Source organism: Sitophilus oryzae, unplaced genomic scaffold (assembly GCF_002938485.1).
Source record: "Sitophilus oryzae breed Bouriz unplaced genomic scaffold, Soryzae_2.0 scaffold_813_pilon_pilon, whole genome shotgun sequence".
NCBI classification, from domain to species: Eukaryota; Metazoa; Arthropoda; class Insecta; order Coleoptera; family Curculionidae; genus Sitophilus; species Sitophilus oryzae.
The window spans coordinates 3,575,596-3,593,338 of NW_022147432.1; the positions used below are offsets into that span (position 1 = coordinate 3,575,596).

Genomic DNA, 17,743 nt, shown 5'->3' on the forward strand with positions numbered 1-17,743 from the left:
GGGTGCTACAAATTCGAGGTACGAACATTGGTAACTCGGTAACCGTAATGAATACGAACATAGTTAAATTGGGGCAAAGTTGCGCTTTGGGATGTTCACCAAGATGCAATCAAAAAAGTTTTAAAAATTTCAAGGATTGCTGAGTTTTTTGGAAAAAACGGATATTTTTGAAAATCAATTTTATGTTTTCCTGTCAATACTTTTTAGAAAATCAAAAAACTAATTCCACATTCTCATAGCCAATTTATTAGGGCTATCTGATAGTATTTTTAGATTTTCAAATCAGCTGATAATTTGTGAGATACAGACGCCAACTTAATTTTTTAAATACGGACATGCATTTTTTATTTCAGATTTTGAAAGAACTCGCTTTCGTGAGTACAATGATATGCCACAAAAGCTATGAATTAAAGCGAACAAAAAATAAATTTGTGCAATAGGGAGGGTGGTAACCCTTTCGAGCATGTAGACTATGTAAAGCATTAGAAACTAGTTTGTAGAAGTTAATTTATTCATAATAACTACGATTAATATTATGCAAATTATTGGATCGTACATTGAGAATTTCAAATTCACAATAAGAAAAGTTAAAAATAATATAATAATAATAATAAATTGCCTTTATTTTACAGAAAAAAAATATACATAAGATGGTAACGAAATTGCAAGTCTGGCGTAGTCTAGCTGCAATAGCTACTCAACTTAACCAGAACATGCAAACTCAATAATTAAATATAATGTTTTACAAATTGCCTTAAAAAAAGTTTCAAATGTACAATGCAAAAGTAAAGTATAAAAAAAAAGAAAAATATGAAAAATTACGAATGCATTAAAAGATACTTTCTTGTATTTATGCTTAAACGCATTCTCACCCAAATTCAACAATTCTGTTGGTAACGAGTTATACCCCTTAACGGCATTATATGAAAACCCGCGCTGAAAAATGGCTGTCCGATGATGAGGCATCGTCAACTCATCTCCATTCCTAATATTAACTTCGTGTATGTCACGTCTGAAAATTAAACGCTCTTTAATAGATAGGGGAGCAGCGGGGTAGGGGAGCAACGCTCTTTAATAGATAGGGGAGCAGCGGGTTGCAAATTGCTGATCTGAATATTATTTATTTGAATCTTTCAATTTACTCAATTTTCTTTATTCAATGTTAATTAGCACTGACCAATATTGTTGCGATGAATATAATCAGATTAAATAATTTAAAAAACAGAGTCGGACTTGAAATTTTTTTAAATAATAATTAAATAGTTTTGTTGCTGTTAAGGTACTAAAAACAAAAAAAAAAGTATAAAGTGTGGCATATTATTGTACTCAGGTCCGTATTTAAAAAAATTCAGTTGGCCTCTGTATCTCACAACTTATCAGCTAATTTGAAAATCTAAAAATACTATCAGATAGCCATAATAAAGTGGCTATGAGAATGTGCAATTAGTTTTTTGATTTTCTAAAAAGTAACGACAGGAAAAAATTAAATTAGTTTTCAAAAAAATCCGTTTTTTTTTTCCAAAAAACTCATCAATCCTTGAAATTTTTAAAACTTTTAATGGCATCTTGGTGAACAGCCCAAGGCGCAACTTTGCCCCAATTTAACCATCTTCGTATCTATTACGATTTCCGGGATACCAATGCTCGTACCTCGAATTTGTAGCACCCTGTATATGTTGAGAAGCCATGCTCAAAACCAACATTCGGGAATTTGATTGGACTGTAACGAACGCGGGAGGCGCGCAGCCTTTGCTGCTCGAATCAAAGCCAAACTAAAGATATTCGAAAGATGAATAATTTATAATTCGCCCTTACGCATAACCACCCTACTTAAGAGGCATGTAAATTCTTTTGGTAAAATTCTATAGCTTCTTATCACAAGGTAGGTACACAGAAAAGAACATAGAGACAATATAGGTATTTATAAATACTTATAGAAAACGTAAATAAATATGACAGTTAACCTAAAATGGCTGACGAAAATAACTTACGCGTTTAGTGTACTGCTAATACCGTAATTCAATTTGTTTGAGTTTAATGTCATTGAGGATTATTATCGCTTGTCCCTGCGATAATATGCAACTGTTTCCCTTTACTTCTGTTGTAAACTTGGCCTGAACTGAACGGTTCTAATCTTGGATGAGTATCTCCTTTGCTTGGTTTATCTTTTAGAGGAAAAAAATATTAGACGAAATTTAAATGCGTTTTTTTCAATCATAGCTCACCAGGTAGACTAGTTTCAGCTGGAATATACTTGGAAATCCTTACAAGGGGTAGAGGTAAAAATCCACTTGTTAGGGGCATGACATCTAATATTACTTGCTGTACAGATCCCTCCTCCCCTTTATGGATATAAAAATTGTTAAATATTTATTTTCACAAAATTTAATGTCTTTTATCTGAACTACCTGTAAAGCAAACTACTCCCGCTGTACGACCACACACTGCCCAAACACTTTGTTCAGCAAGAACTTCATACATAATTGATCTTGTATCTAAATCTGTATCTTCTGTGGGACCAACATATGAGATAGAAAGGTGTAGATTACAGACGATCCCGACTCTGCAGAATTCGCTGCCTTTTGCTGGTTCAACCACCGCATCAAGTATGTACAAAGTCTGTAAAAAATTTGACAATTTTTCTTTCTACCATAAAATTAGAATAAGAAATTTTAAATCCAAAAACCTAAACAAGCAATTTTTTCTTATTAAAACCACTAATTGTTAGAGACTTATAAGTCTCTAATGAATTGAAAAGTCTTTCATGGACTGATAACTCTTCTTAGACTGATAACTCATTAATGAACTGATAACGCTTCTTAGACTGATAAGTTATTAATGAAGTTTCTTGGAAAGATTGGATGTCATATTTGTTTTACTTACCTTCAACTCGGTAATGTCAAAAAAGAATTGGTAAGTCTTGTAGTCATCCCCCTGGTTTAGTTTATACTGGATAGAAAATTCTACTTTCACACAATTAGTCAACCCAACTTCTGTCAATTCCCAAATAAAAGAATTACTGGAACCATTATAAATTATCTGAAACAGTACATCCCTCAAGATTCTACATATTATAAATTCTTCACGTGCAATACCAAACTAGAATCACAGTTGTTTGAATGAACAGGAATGTCTTTAATTTTCAGTTGTGGACTTTCGACTATAAGGCTGTTCTCGCATTGGCCCACCACGTTCACTTGCACGAATTTTCGGTGGCTTATGGTGAATAGTCTCCAGGTTGTCGACATGGGTGGCGAAAAAGTAAGTGGAACAAGAATAGGCTTGGTGGTCCATGGCACTTGAATTGTAACTAAACACATGATTAGTTTAACAGAGCAGTTGAAGCAGTTAGAAACTGTTTTTGTCAAAACCTTTTTCTTCTCCCACAAAGAAATAAGTGAACGTACATTAGATCCTAACATACCGAGTGGTGCATGGAAACATAAGAAATCCCATGCAAATTTTGAACTGTCCAAATGCTGGTACCCCTATTGATTTTACAGCTAAGTCGCAAATAGGTTTTTTCAAGTCTGTGTATGCTGAATGCACATATTTTAACCATTTTGTACTAGTTGATTTCAACTAATTTAAGAAAAACGTAATCTATTTTTAAATCAAAACTGAACAGGTAACAATATGCAAAACCAGATAAATCTCAACATACCTTAAGTAGACAACCTATGACTTCTTTGTATCATGACCAGGGGCGGGAAAGTAAAATTTCAAATAAAATAGTTTCAGGCCCGGTCGCTAGGTGGTAGTGCAATTAATTTTTAGGTTAGGAAGTTGCTACTATAGACCATTCCTGAACACGTGACTTTGACAGATCCGCCATTTTCGCTAGGAGGCATACAAACCGTATATAAACCATTAACTTGCATTCATTTCTTTGTGTTTTTAGTCTTTTATAGCGTTATAGACATATTTTTTTTTAATTCTTAATTTTCTTTAATCCTCAATTTTAATTATCCTAGAATCAGTAGGTCAACCAATTAAGGGGTATTTTTATGAGGCCGAATTACAGAAGACAAAGTCTCCTGGTATTGATCTAGTTGAAATAATGCCAGGTCACCACCAGAAAAATAATAATAAACAATTTTATGTGAAGTGGTTAGGCTTTTCTTCCAGTAGAAAGTTGCTACTATAGACCATTCCAGAACACGTGACTTTGACAAATCCGCCATTTTCGCTGGGAGGCATACAAACCGTATATAAACCATTAACTTGCATTCATTTCTTTGTGTTTTTAGTCTTTTATAGCGTTATAGACATATTTTTTTAATTCTTCTTTAATCCTCAATTTTAATTATCCCAGAATCAGTAGGTCAACCAATTAAGGGGTATTTTTATGAGGCCGAATTACAGAAGACAAAGTCTCCTGGTATTGATCTAGTTGAAATAATGCCAGGTCACCACCAGAAAAATAATAATAAACAATTTTATGTGAAGTGGTTAGGCTTTTCTTCCAGGTTTAACTCATGGATTGATGTTTCAGATATTATTTAAAATTTATAATATTTAAACTTTATAAACCGAGGTTTATACTATTAAAAATAAACACATATTTGTTTTAAATCGTATTATATTTAAATAAATCTACATTTATTAGTAGTTAATAATAATAATAATCTTTACTTCAAGGAATGTAACATACAAATGTAAGTATGTAACAATAATACAGGAAGTCCAATCCCAAATTTTGGCTGAATTAGGCTTATCTCCTAACATAATTCGTCTTAAAAACAAAAACGTATTTTTCGCTAATTTAAACTCAATAAATGATAATTTTGCAAAACGGACTTACCATTTATAAAGTCTTTGGAACAAATTCGTTTCTTTTTAATCTCACTTTCATACAGGGACCTTTCATTTCGAAGCTTTTAACCACATTTTTCTTCGAACATTAGATAATGCATGTAAATTATTTCCTCTGTTGGTCAAAGCAGCATGATTTGGGAAAAATTAGACATTATCACGCATTAAACACTTAATAACACAACAAAAATGAGGCTTTTTTCACTGTTTTAAGTTCGTTTAAACCTTAGATTATTGTGTTTACATATGGACAACGTGAAAATTAATTGGTTTGTGTACCTACCAGCAAATTTTGCCGACCTGTCAGTGACGTCATTCTGGAATGGTCTATAACTAGTAAGAATAGGCTTGGTTAAATACGTAAAGATACCAGATGGCGTTAAATCGGATTTTTTTTGTAGTTTCCATAGTTTCCAATGGCCATTGTCATACTATTGTCACATTCTCAAAAATATTGTCGTTGTCACAACACAATCATATTATCAAATGATTATCAAAACGATTTTCAAAGTATAAACACATATAATTTTTATTATATGTGTTTTAATTAGACAATTCTTTTTGTTTGTGGCTCTAAAATATAATGTAAGTCTTTTATTTTTTCCATCATTTAAGAACCTATTTATATTTACTTCATTTGCAAAACTTTGGGCGTATTACGTTGGTCTTCTTTTATTATAATAAACGATGTTTATATATTTGACTTCTATTTTTTGTATGTATAAATTTATTACTATTAAATTTTATTTTTTACACAACACATAGCAAAGCTTTGTATCAAATTTGTTAATATTGTGTAAAAAATATCTTTTAAGATGGTTTTCATATTTAAAATGATAGTTTCAAGTAAAATTATATAAATGAGGGTATTTCAATTCTTAGCGCCACTAACATGGGACCATTTTTTAGTAAGGTAAAATAGTAGTAAGTTCTGTTCTTTTTCTTGGTACATTTTTTGATCATTATCTATGACTTTATTATTGTCAAATGTAATTTGTTGTGCTGTCTACAGTTCTACCACGGCATATAAATCAATCGGCAGGCTAACTCGCTTTGGCGGGAACGCTACGAGCATATCCTCGCGCACGCCGCCATTTGCGTTTCCATCAGCAGAAAGTAACCAGTGTCGTAGTTTTTTCAGCGACAACACACAGTTACGGCAGATTCGATTTTTTCTTGAGTGATATATTTTGTTTTTGTTGTTTTATTTTTGTTTATTATGTGATATATTTGGGTTTTCTAGTTTTATTTTCGTTTCTTATGTAATATGATTTGTTTTAGTAGTTTTATTTTTGTTGTTCAATAAAAGTTTCTTTCTGTTTCCTAGAGATCCTATTAGGTATGTATATATGTGATTAATTATTTTAACATATTTTAGTTGTGAAAAAACAGTAGTATACATATTAGGACATTCAGCTAAATAGGAAGACCTAATTAAAAATCTTAACAAACTTTAATATTAGTAAGATTTAATGTTAAATATTTAGTAAAATTTAATGTTGTGACATTAAAAATTAAATTTAAAAATCATTGTATTAATTTAAATATAATTATAAAAGTAAATAAAATGAGTATATCGAAAATAAGTTAACAATACATTTTGAAGATATAAATAAGGCCCACAAAAGGTACAAGTTGTGTTCTGTGTTTTGAATTTAAAATGTTTACCAATTCACTTTGTAACAGTATAAAATACAATGCTGTACCTACTTTGTTTCCTGCCATGAAAAAAATAGAAGTTTCTCAAAAAAAATTGTGGATTTGTTAATTTGTGAAATTTGAATATTAATAAAATTTGCTACGCCCATTGATGGGCATAATTTGTACGTAGCCTCTTTATATTGTTCAATAAATATTTTATTGGTATTTCTTTAATTCTTGTTTGTAACTCCTGGCATGTTTTTGTTAGTTGCATGTTTTTTAATTTTAATTGTCTATTCTCTACAGTGATATATTTAATTGATTTTTTCATTTTTACTTTTCGAGAAGTATGCGCGGTTAACGAATCATTTGCTTGGACAAAAGTATTGTGTAAATAAAATTCAGTTTCAGTAAATTACAGTATTTTTTAATACGACCGTGTCTAACAATAGTTTATTTTCTGAGAAATTTTTTGATACGTTTTAATCCGGCCCTGACTAGGAAACGATAATGGCGCCGTCAAGGTCAAATTTTATAGAAATTTAAAACAATGGAATCTGAGCAGAGTTAGCATGCAGTTTCTTATAAATTAGTTAAAATGGGCTTGTTCACAATTATTCAAATTTGGCATGTGTATTCAGCATACGCAGACCTTTAAAAAACCTATTTACGACTTCGCTGTGAAATCAACAGGGGGGCTAATATTTGGTTAGGTTAGGTTAGGTTACGATGCACCACCCGACATAAAATATATTCATGGGTTTGTAGTCGTAGTACATATTTAGACCTCCATTAGACACTAGGTTTATTTATTTCTCTGAGCAGAATACCTTTCTTTTCGATCCTGTATTAACAATATAATAACAAACCTTGATGATCCTTAGAATGTAGATCAGCAAAAACCCTTAGTGAGACTTTTGTACTTGAGAAGGTAGGTTTTTCTCCAACTTCTATTTCAATACTGTTAGCTAATGCTTCATTGGCTTCTACTTGAAAAGTAAGCCCAGAAGAGGCAGTTAATTTAATTTTAGACTTCTGTAAAAACAACGAAAACAAAATAAAATAATGTAATATTCCATCTACATGAAAATAGCTGGTCTAATAAAAGATAACTGAAACTGACTAATTTCAGAATGACGTTATTGACTATACAACCAAAAATATGTATTATAGACGAACCAAATTAGAGAGGTCACTTGGAAAAAAAGTGTTGGAAAGCGAATTACTGATTTGATTGGTTCATTTGACGTTATTAACCTCCGATTGTTACCACTTTTCCTGACGCGTCTCGTCACGCCCTTCAACTTTAACTCCCATAGTGTGTAAAGAAGTTTCACTTCAAAAATCCTTTATGATCAGGTTTGGTTTGGAACAACCACAGAATGGAAACTCGGAGATAATATCCATCTATAAAATACTAATACTTTACCCCCACTTTATAAATTATTTTATATAGAGTTAGTAGAAGGAATGTGAGGGGTACCTCTCTTGGGCATTGAAGAGCAAATGGTTTGTTTCGACATATTTTCATTTTCTCGGCATGTACTTGATCATATTTAACATTTAGCACCCACAAATTTGATGCTCTGTAACTTTAGTTGTAATTTCTATAACTAGAATGATGTTTTCCTTGTGATGGACAATTCAAAAAATGACATTCAAATAATACATTCTTTTACGATTTTAGATTTTATGCATACTATACTTAACCGAATTGAATAAATATATGGTAATCGCAAAACAATTTCCGATGCACGTGATCAATTTTGAGTGGCAAGCGATGGCGACAGCGCTGCCAGATTGTGATAGATTTATGAGATGAATCTTAATTTAAAAGTGACTTTGTTTTATAACTTATTTTACTTATTACAAATTGACAAAAACTAGTCCATTATGAAGATTATTCTAAGCGTTATTATGGGTTATTTATTTATTTATTGATGTACATCTTACAACGCCATAATTAGTAATAATAAGTTAAGTAGTAATAACAAGTAAAAGGGACATTAATGCACAAACTAATAATCACAGAATTTACTAAAAACTAACGTAGAAATAGCTTTGAAAGTGGTGTAATGTGCTTATCAATCAAACTTACTTTTCTGACTGCAGTCAAGGGTAATAAAGGACCTTTATTGTCACGTTCTCGTTCAAAATAGTTTATCAGGGAAGCTAAGCTCTTTGCTTCGACTGTTTCAATGCTTCAGTATATTTTCAACACACAATTTCAAGAAATGCAATATAAAAACTTGAAAATTTAGTTCTTAAAAGAACTGTTTGTGCTTAAAAGTACAATTTTTTAAAAAAGACTATGAAAATATGCAAAAAAAACGAGAATTACTCACAAAGATTCAACACGATATTATACAAAATAGTGACTGACATTAGGATAATTATTGTCAAATAATAAACGACAACCTTGCTGAAAACGGCGCAAGAACATAGAGATAATAAAATTCGGTTTAAACTAATTTTTGCAGCTTTAATCTAAATAAAATATCGATTACAATCATTTGCTCTATAAAGTGAAATGAAGAGCTGCTCGGTATCTTGAATTATGCAACAAATTTAAACATTTTTGCCAACATTTCATTTAGTCAAGTTTATAGACTTTAGTGTCAATGTCGATATGATTGATGACGTGCATCGGAAAATATTTTGCGATTACAATATATTCATTCGACAGAGAATTTAATTCTCTTTAATTTACGTAATACTGAAATATTCGCTAGAAGGCAATGTTTCGGAAATATAGGCGGAAATCTGAAAAAAGTCTAATAATTTTACTTATCTTTGAAACAGAATATATTAGGTTACTGATTATTATTTGTTAAATTGCGGACTACATGGGAATATTTTAGTGTAAATGTAGTAAACCTTATTAACATTCAATGCGTTCAAACAACCGTCTTGTTGATGTCGCCGCTTATACCCATTTTATTAAATAAATCTGGTATGCGGATAAAAAATATCTTCGATTTAAGTAAATTTATTTCTACATTTATTCTTAACTTTTGCAAATAACGGCGGCAGCCTGTGGTTTAAAATTTCACCATACATCTTATTAGTTATTATATTTTGTATGAATTAACTTGGTGCTAGCCATTATAGCAAAGAGTTACAAAAGAGAGAGAGAGAGAAATACACGAGGAACTTAAACTATCGCCTTTTACTTCATCAAACCGACCCTCAAAATTTCCCCCTGTTACATCTTGGCGCCCAACTAGAGGCTGGTGAAGTATTATATAGACAATAGAAGAACTACTGACTACGTGTATTTATCTGAGATGAATAACGGTGCCACCTCAAGGACTCACAGCTATGACCTTCGTGGTAAGGGCCAGAGTCGACTTTTGAATCTACGAGGTCGACAATCTCTTTCGGATCCCATAACAACATCGCCCACAACGCCTCAGGGGCCCGTACCAACTACGACAGCCACGACGGTACCGAACACAAGTCCAACGATACAAGGTAGGATCTTTCAACGGCAAATTTCATGCCACCGCCATTTTGTAATCCGACTACCTGTTCCATGCAGCAAGAAGATTTAAAAACGATAATTTCTAGTGTTATTAATGAAGTACATAAGTTAAATATAAATAATAATAATATCAATTCTAATCAGGGCCATTTTCAAAATATTTGTACTTTTAAACCAAACGCTGACGTTCCTATTTTTGATGATAAAGGGGATATACATCCTGTAGATTTTTTAAATCAAATAGAAACCATGTATAAGTCACAAAATTTTTCTGTAGATCAGTTTTTAGTAGATAGTATAACTAATTTATTCTTTAGAGGAAACGCAAAAATATGGATGAACGCTTTCTTATCAACTTTCACTAATTTTCAAGATTTTAAAAATCAATTCTTAGCTCAATATTGGAGTCAATCTCAGCAACTTAAGATTAGACTGAAATTAGATTCGGATATTTACCCTATAAATGGCAGCGCTACATTTACAGAATATTTTAATTCCTATGTAGTTTTGGCTAAACATTTAGAACCTGCCTATCCGCCGCCGCAATTAATTCAAATTATTGCGCGACATTTTCCACCAAGTATTTCTTGTACTTTATTCGGCGCAGTTACATTTCAAGATGCCCTTCAGCGTCTTAGACAGGCCAAATATTATTTTAGTGCTAGTACGACGGATTCTTTTTCACATTCAACAAGACCGGGAAAAAATTATTTTTATAAACAAAATAATTCTAGGCATGGATCACAATCACAACAGATGTCGGGACAAAATCAGACAAAAAACTTATCTAGTATGCAAACTGTGGATAATGTTGAATGTGAGGAAAATTCGGAAAACTAGATTGCTTTCCACAGACGAGCCCGGCTGTGGAAAACGTTTTAAAAGGGGCTTTTAGTTTTAATAATAACGTTAGAGATGAATTACTTAAAGATGAGTGTAGCTTTAAGCACGAAATTGTTAATTATAGATCGCCGATTATCGAAACGCAATTGTATGGGTTTTCTTTCCCCGCTTTAATTGACACTGGAAGTAAAATCTCCGTAGTCTCTGAAGACGTTTGGAACTCTTTTTCTGATAAAATTAAAAGTGACATTCCATCTTTTCCATGTTCTGGCATAAGAGTTACAGGGGCGTTTAAATCAAACCAAAGAAAAATACAATTACAAACTTTAATTTGTTTTTCGTGTGAAAATAATATTTTTTACCAGGAATTTTTTGTCATACCTGATCTTGTTTATTCAATTATTTTAGGAATTGATTTTTTACGAAAATACAAAGTACGTATCGATTTAAATATAAATAAAATATTTTGTTCGGTAGGCGATGAACAAATTGCTTCATCAGAAAAGAATTATTCTCACGAATGATGGTAGAGAATCGTTAAATTTGCGCAGTTTATCAAAATACGAGAGTTTTGTTATAGCAAATGCAGTTGTGCAGTCAACTGATATACAGAGTGTCACAAAAAATACAAATTTAAGTTTTAATGAGAAACATATGTTTAAAGAATTGATTAGCGAATATGAATCGATTTTTTCAAATATACCGGGTCGTGTAAAAAATTATAATCATCAAATTAAACTTCATAATACCGATCCATTTTTTATTAAGTCCTATCCGATACCCGTAGCTTATCGAGAAGCCGTCAATAAAACTGTCACGGAAATGGAAAATCTGGGTATAATTGAACGTGCTGCAACTCCATACATATCACCCGTAAGAGTTGTAATCAAAAAAGATAATTCGGTTAGAATTTGTTTAGATGCGCGCAGACTTAATAAACAGATGGAAAAAGATCACGAGTGTCCGAGGTCAATAGAGGATATTTTTAAGACATGTAAATTGAATTCTTCTTCAGAATTAAAATATTTTTCGCGTTTGGATACTACGAGCGGGTATTGGCAAATACCATTGACAGAGGATTCGAAACAGTATACGGGGTTTATGATTAATTCAAAAACGTATGTTTTTCGTGTGCTGCCTTTTGGGTTGTCAACGGCCGCTTCGTCGTTTATACGCATGATCAGTAAAATTTTCGGTCCGGAGTTTGACTCATTTTTAACCGGATATATTGATGACATGCTTATAATATCTGATTCGTTTGAGCAACATATTAAACATTTAAAAATGGTTTTCAAACGACTCCAGGAATTTGGGTTAACCCACGGTAAACTCACAACGGTATGTTCCTCGACCGGCATAAATTGGTTCCTTTCGCGCATGTGACATAGGCTGGCCAATGCCCTCTATAAAAAATCAGCCTACGGGCGGACTTTTGTTTACTTCATCAGCTGTACATACTTAGATAATGGGTTAGATTCTGTATTCATATTTTGTCAGTTGATTTTTGGTATTATTTGTTATTGTAGTGCAAAAAACTAATTATTTTGGTGTTTAAGTGACATAAAGTACTACCAGATATATGGTTACTATGATGGTCAATCTGTTTCTCATAAAAAAACACGAAATATTACACGTTTTGTTAAGTGCTTTAACCTAAAAGTGCCCATAAATTTTTTATTTATCGTGATTTTTGTGTGTGTTTTTTAAGACTCAACAATTCATCAATAAAGCTTAAGCGGAATGTGTTTTTGGTGCTATGCCTCATCTTTGTTGTGTTCCTGGTGGAAAGGATAGTTATACTAGGCAGCTTAAAGTATCCGGAAGAGCAAGAAAAGTGGGTACGAGTTATAAATCAAGACAATTCTATTGAAAATATCTTTAATAAATTTAAAAATAATATTCTCCCAGAATGGTATTAAGGAAAACTGGACAATTATGTTTATTTTATTCATATTGTGGAATCTCCACTCCAAGTGTTGTTGGTTCAGCTTCGATAGATTCAAACACGTAAGATAAACACGTAAGTAGGTATTATGATCTAGGGAAAAATAAAGAATATGTGTATTAAAGATCATGAAAAAGATTATTATTTTGAGTTCAAAATTAAAAAAGATTTTTGTAAAGACAAGAATGATAAAGTTTAAAAGAAGAATGTGTTTTTGTTTGATAATATAATGTATGTAAAGCATAACATATACCTATTTGTTCAGTAATTTTTACTGAATAGTGTCGATTATTTATAATACCATAATACCAAATTAATATCAAATATTTAAGTGATGGCTGAATACAATATGAATAAAATAACAATAAAATTGGTATATTTGCAATACAAAATTAAGTTTTAAGAATAAAGGTGTTACTAAAAATACTAAGAAATTCATATTTCTTTGTTTTAATTGGTCGAATGTTATTTACATTTTATTTAAGAATTATACCGTATCATCGAAAAAAAATCGGCGTCTAGTTGGCTTGAAAATGAACATCGATGACATTCCCTAAATAATTATTATTATTATTATTTATTATTATTTACACAATAGAAAGCGGTATAAAAATACCGATGAGTCTATTGTCTTTTTATGTTGCGCGTAATTTTTTCGAGTTTACTGGCCGTAATGCAAATGTACAGAACTCAAAGTATTCATTTCTTGATCAATTTTGTTTTTAAATGAGTTGAGAGTTGGTACTGAAACACTTTCTTCTGACAGCGAGTTCCACGGGTACACTATGCGGTTAGTCAAAAAATTTTTTCGCTGGAGTTTGGACGATCTTTCCTTTTCCAGGCGTCTGCTGTGGCCTCTAAGTTGTGGAGTTTGGCAAGGATGGTATATATTTAATGGGCAAGTGTAGAAACAATTTAGAATTTTGTAAGTCTCTATCAAGTCCCCCCGCAAACGCCTCTGTTTTAATGTGGTGAGATTTAACATCGCAAGACGATCTTCATACTCTAGATCCTTAAGTTCATGGGGCATTTTTGTCACCTTGCGTTGAATTTTCTCGATGAGATCAATATCCTTCTGAAAATAGGGACTCCATATTATTTGACCATATTCTATTTTGGGTCTAATGTAGGACTTGTATATCTTTAAAATAAGATCAATAGAGCGGTCTTGAAATGCTCTTTGAATGAAATAAAGAAGAGAATTTGCTTTTTTAGTAATCTTTGATATATGCACATACCATTTTAGGTTTCCAGTAACTGTAATCCCTAGATCTTCCTGTTGTTCTACATGTCTTAGACTTAATTCATTTAGGGTGTAGGTTTTGTGCGTACAATTCATTCCAATGCTAAGAACAGTGCATTTGTCCTCATTCAGTTTCATTCTCCATTGTTTGGCCCAGGATTCCACCAACCTTAGATCATGCTGAAGATTGACGTAGCTCGTTTCGGGATTTGCATATAACTTTGTATCATCCGCAAAAAATATGATATTCGTTTTTATGCCTCTTGCCAGATCGCTGATATACAGGAGGAACAACAGTGGGCCCAACACAGAGCCTTGAGGACACCGCTGGTCACTTTGTATTTAGTTGAAAGAGATCCGTTTATTCTGACTTGGAAGTAGCGTCGGGTTAGGAAGTTTGATATAAGTTTGAATAAATTCCCTCTTATGCTGTAGTGGTTTAGTTTATAAAGAAGCATCTTGTGGGGTACTTTATCAAATGCCTTTTCAAAGTCAAGATAGATGACGTCTGTTTGTTGGTTTCTATCAAAGGCTGCTGTCCAATCGCTAAGACAAGATGTCATGTTCGTTATTGTGGATCGACCAGGAAGAAATCCATGCTGTGTGCTGGGTAAGACATCTTTTTCCATTAGGTATGGAGTAAGTGTGCGGATGATTACCTTTTCCATGCATTTACAGATGCAGCTAGTTAGACTAATTGGTCGGTAATTACCAGCTAACTGTCTGTCTCCCTTTTTGTGAAGCGGTGTAACGAAAGAAAGAGACCAAGTATCTGGAAATTTGCCAGATATTAGTAAATCATTAAATAGACATGCTAAAGGTTGTGCGAGGGCATGACAACATTTCTGAAGAAAAACAGTCGGTACACTATCTGGACCCGGGCTGCTGTCAGTTTTTAATGATTTTATGGCTTCGCTAACGTTGAGCTCTGTAAATTCTATGTTAGTAATCTCTTGCAGAAGCCTAGAACTCTGTGAAAGCGTTGGAATGTAAGAGTCATTGGTTGTCGTAAAGACTGATGCAAACCGGTGTGCAAATTCCTCAGCAATGTCACAGTCGTCCATGATAGGTAATCCATTGTTGGGGTTTTTAAGAGTGAAACTGGATACTTTTGTAGACAGAGTCCTATTAATATATTTAAAAAATTGTTTTGGTGAGCTGGAAGAGGCGATAGATTTTTCGTAGTTTTGTCTAGCACTGCGATTATGTTTTTTAGAGTGTTGTTTTCCGTCCTGTATGCAGTATAGTTTTCGGGTGTTGGCGATTTAATATATTTATCCCATAATTTTCGTTTGTTAGTAATTTTTTTAAAAATATTCTGATTTATCCATGGTTTTTTAGAATTTATTATTTTAGTTGTAAATGGGACAAATTTTGTAATAGCTTCGTCAATAATTTTGGTGATTTTTTCATATCTGTTTTCTTCCAAATGTGAAGGGTCAAAATTCAAGTTTTCTGCAAGAAATACATTTATTTGTTCATAGTTGGCTTTCCAAAAGTTTTGTTTTCGTATTTTATTGGTAGATCTAGTTGGATATTCGAGTTGCGTTTTTCCAGTAATAACCAAATGGTCACTGCGGCCCAATGGTGAATCACTTTCTATGTTGTAAATCAGTTTCTTATTATTTACTAGAAACAAATCCAGAAGCGCATCCTGATCACCCCTGAAACGTGTGGAAAAATCTATTATTTGATAAATATTCGTTTCATTAAAGCTGTCCAAAAACAGTTGATTTAGTTTCTCAGTTCTATATAGTGTTTTATTGTTCCAGTTGATTTCAGCATAATTGAAGTCTCCAGTGATGTAGACTGGTACGTCCTCTGCACACACCTCAGCTAATACATTTATCATATTCCTGTCTGATTCTTCGTTCGAGTGTGGTGGCCTATATATACATGCCACAATAAACCTTAAACCAGCAATTTTGATGTTCAGCCATACTGATTCAATAGGACTTATGGTTCTATATTTTTTGGATACACTAGAGTATATTTTCTGTCCATTCACTTGTTCCTTTACAAAAACACACACTCCACCGCCTCTTTGTTGATTGCGGTCTTCCCTAAAAATATTATAACCATTGATATCTATCAGACTGTTTCTAATGTCAGCATTCAACCAGGTTTCAGTTATTAATATGCATAGAGGATCGTGTTTTTTAATTGAGATAAAGAATTCGTCGACCTTATTTACTATGGAACATACATTGCTATACCAGAACGACGCCTCTAGAATTTGTTTATTTAGTTTTTTGGAGTTGTACTCTGATTAACTTTTACAAGCTTTGGTGTAAAATCAAAACCTTGATATCTAATTTTATAATTGTTTCTTCCTTCCTTGGTATGTTGTTCCAAGTCCTGCAGGAGTTTTTTGAGATGGTTTCTTTGCATTGATGTTTGGTCTCTCTTTATATATATTCCATCATTGTTCTGAAGTTTGCTTTTTTGCTTCAAAATCGCCAAAACCGTCTCCTTGTCTTCAAACTGGACTTTTATTGGTCTTTTTTTATTGTGATCAGTTTTTCCCAAACGATACATTTTAATGTTTTCTTTCGAGATATTTAGCTTAATGGGCTTAAGTATTTCAACTACTGCTTCCGCGTCTGGATTCTGTTTTCAGTATCGGTGCCAGGTTCAGAAATACCAAATATAACAAGATTGTTTAGACGCTTTTCTCTCTCGTGTATTTCCTCTATTAGTTCATTTTATTTCCGCTTGCAAGTCAACCAACCTTAGCTTTTATCGCAGGTAACTCTCGAACTGACAGTTATGCAATCTGTACAGAAATAAGGGGAGCACTCTGGATATCATTGACAGCGCCCGTATCTCAGTTGAAGAAAATCCTGCACAATTTCTGCACAATATGACTTTGCACATATCGCATGGATAGCCAAAAAGATCACTTTTAGTTTCTTTAAAAATACAAGCGGCACTACATTTCGAACAAGATCCAGTCATACTTGTTTATATTTTTTGTCCTCTGTTGTAAAAATAACCCGAACGCGGAATTTTATGAGTTGTTTGGAATTCCGTTTAATTGCAAGTTTTTTTATTATTTGGTTGATTTTTTGTTTAGATTTATTTGCAATTTAATATAATATAAATGCACTTTTCCACAAGTAGGCACCGTTATTAAGAACTAAACTTTATTCCAATCAGTTCAGAAAGTAACACCATCTGTTCGACGCGAAAATCGCGAAAAAATACGCACGGAAAATGTCCAATAACAGTCCAAACACCGGGAGTAAACTCGACACGCAGCTATCTCGACGAATATTTTTACTGACTTTTTGTACACATAAAAAAATTAACTAGAATTTTACAATCTTGGAAAATTTGATATTCTTGAACCTTGTTTCTAAATATTCTAAATTTTTTGATTTTCTTGGGATTTAGGTTCGGGAAAAACGCTGATTAAGTTTTCATTTGGTTTTTCATTATTTTTATTTGGTTTAAAAAAACGTTTCGGCTAACATTATAGCCTTCATCAGTGTTGTGTCATATGAAAAAAATAGTGTCGAATATAATCCAAAAAATTACATATAAAATACTCCATAGTCTCCATAGTCAATGTAAATAGTTTTACTGTTAAGAATAATAATTCTAAAAAATATGTGGTCATCTTTTGATAAGTTTATATTAGTTTATTAATTGCAGTAAACATTATGTGGTGTGAATATTTCATATGTAATTTTTTGGATTATATTCGACACTATTTTTTTCATATGACACAACACTGATGAATGCTATAGTTAGCCAAAACGTTTTTTTT

The 17,743-nt window shown here is 32.4% G+C and overlaps 1 protein-coding gene across 1 annotated transcript in view; it reads right to left on the reverse strand.

Moving 5' to 3' along the window:
• Positions 1-1,602: 1,602 nt before the first annotated feature.
• LOC115889276 (trafficking protein particle complex subunit 10) overlaps positions 1,603-17,743 on the reverse strand; it is a 31,875-nt gene continuing 15,734 nt past the window's right edge. Inside the window, exons 12-17 of the mRNA XM_030909227.1 lie at positions 7,326-7,491; positions 3,096-3,310; positions 2,884-3,039; positions 2,409-2,619; positions 2,226-2,342; positions 1,603-2,165 (exon numbers count right to left, since the gene is read on the reverse strand). Coding sequence (XP_030765087.1) covers positions 2,041-2,165; positions 2,226-2,342; positions 2,409-2,619; positions 2,884-3,039; positions 3,096-3,310; positions 7,326-7,491 — 990 coding nt within the window. The 3' untranslated portion in view covers positions 1,603-2,040. The remainder of the gene's footprint in view (positions 2,166-2,225; positions 2,343-2,408; positions 2,620-2,883; positions 3,040-3,095; positions 3,311-7,325; positions 7,492-17,743) is intronic.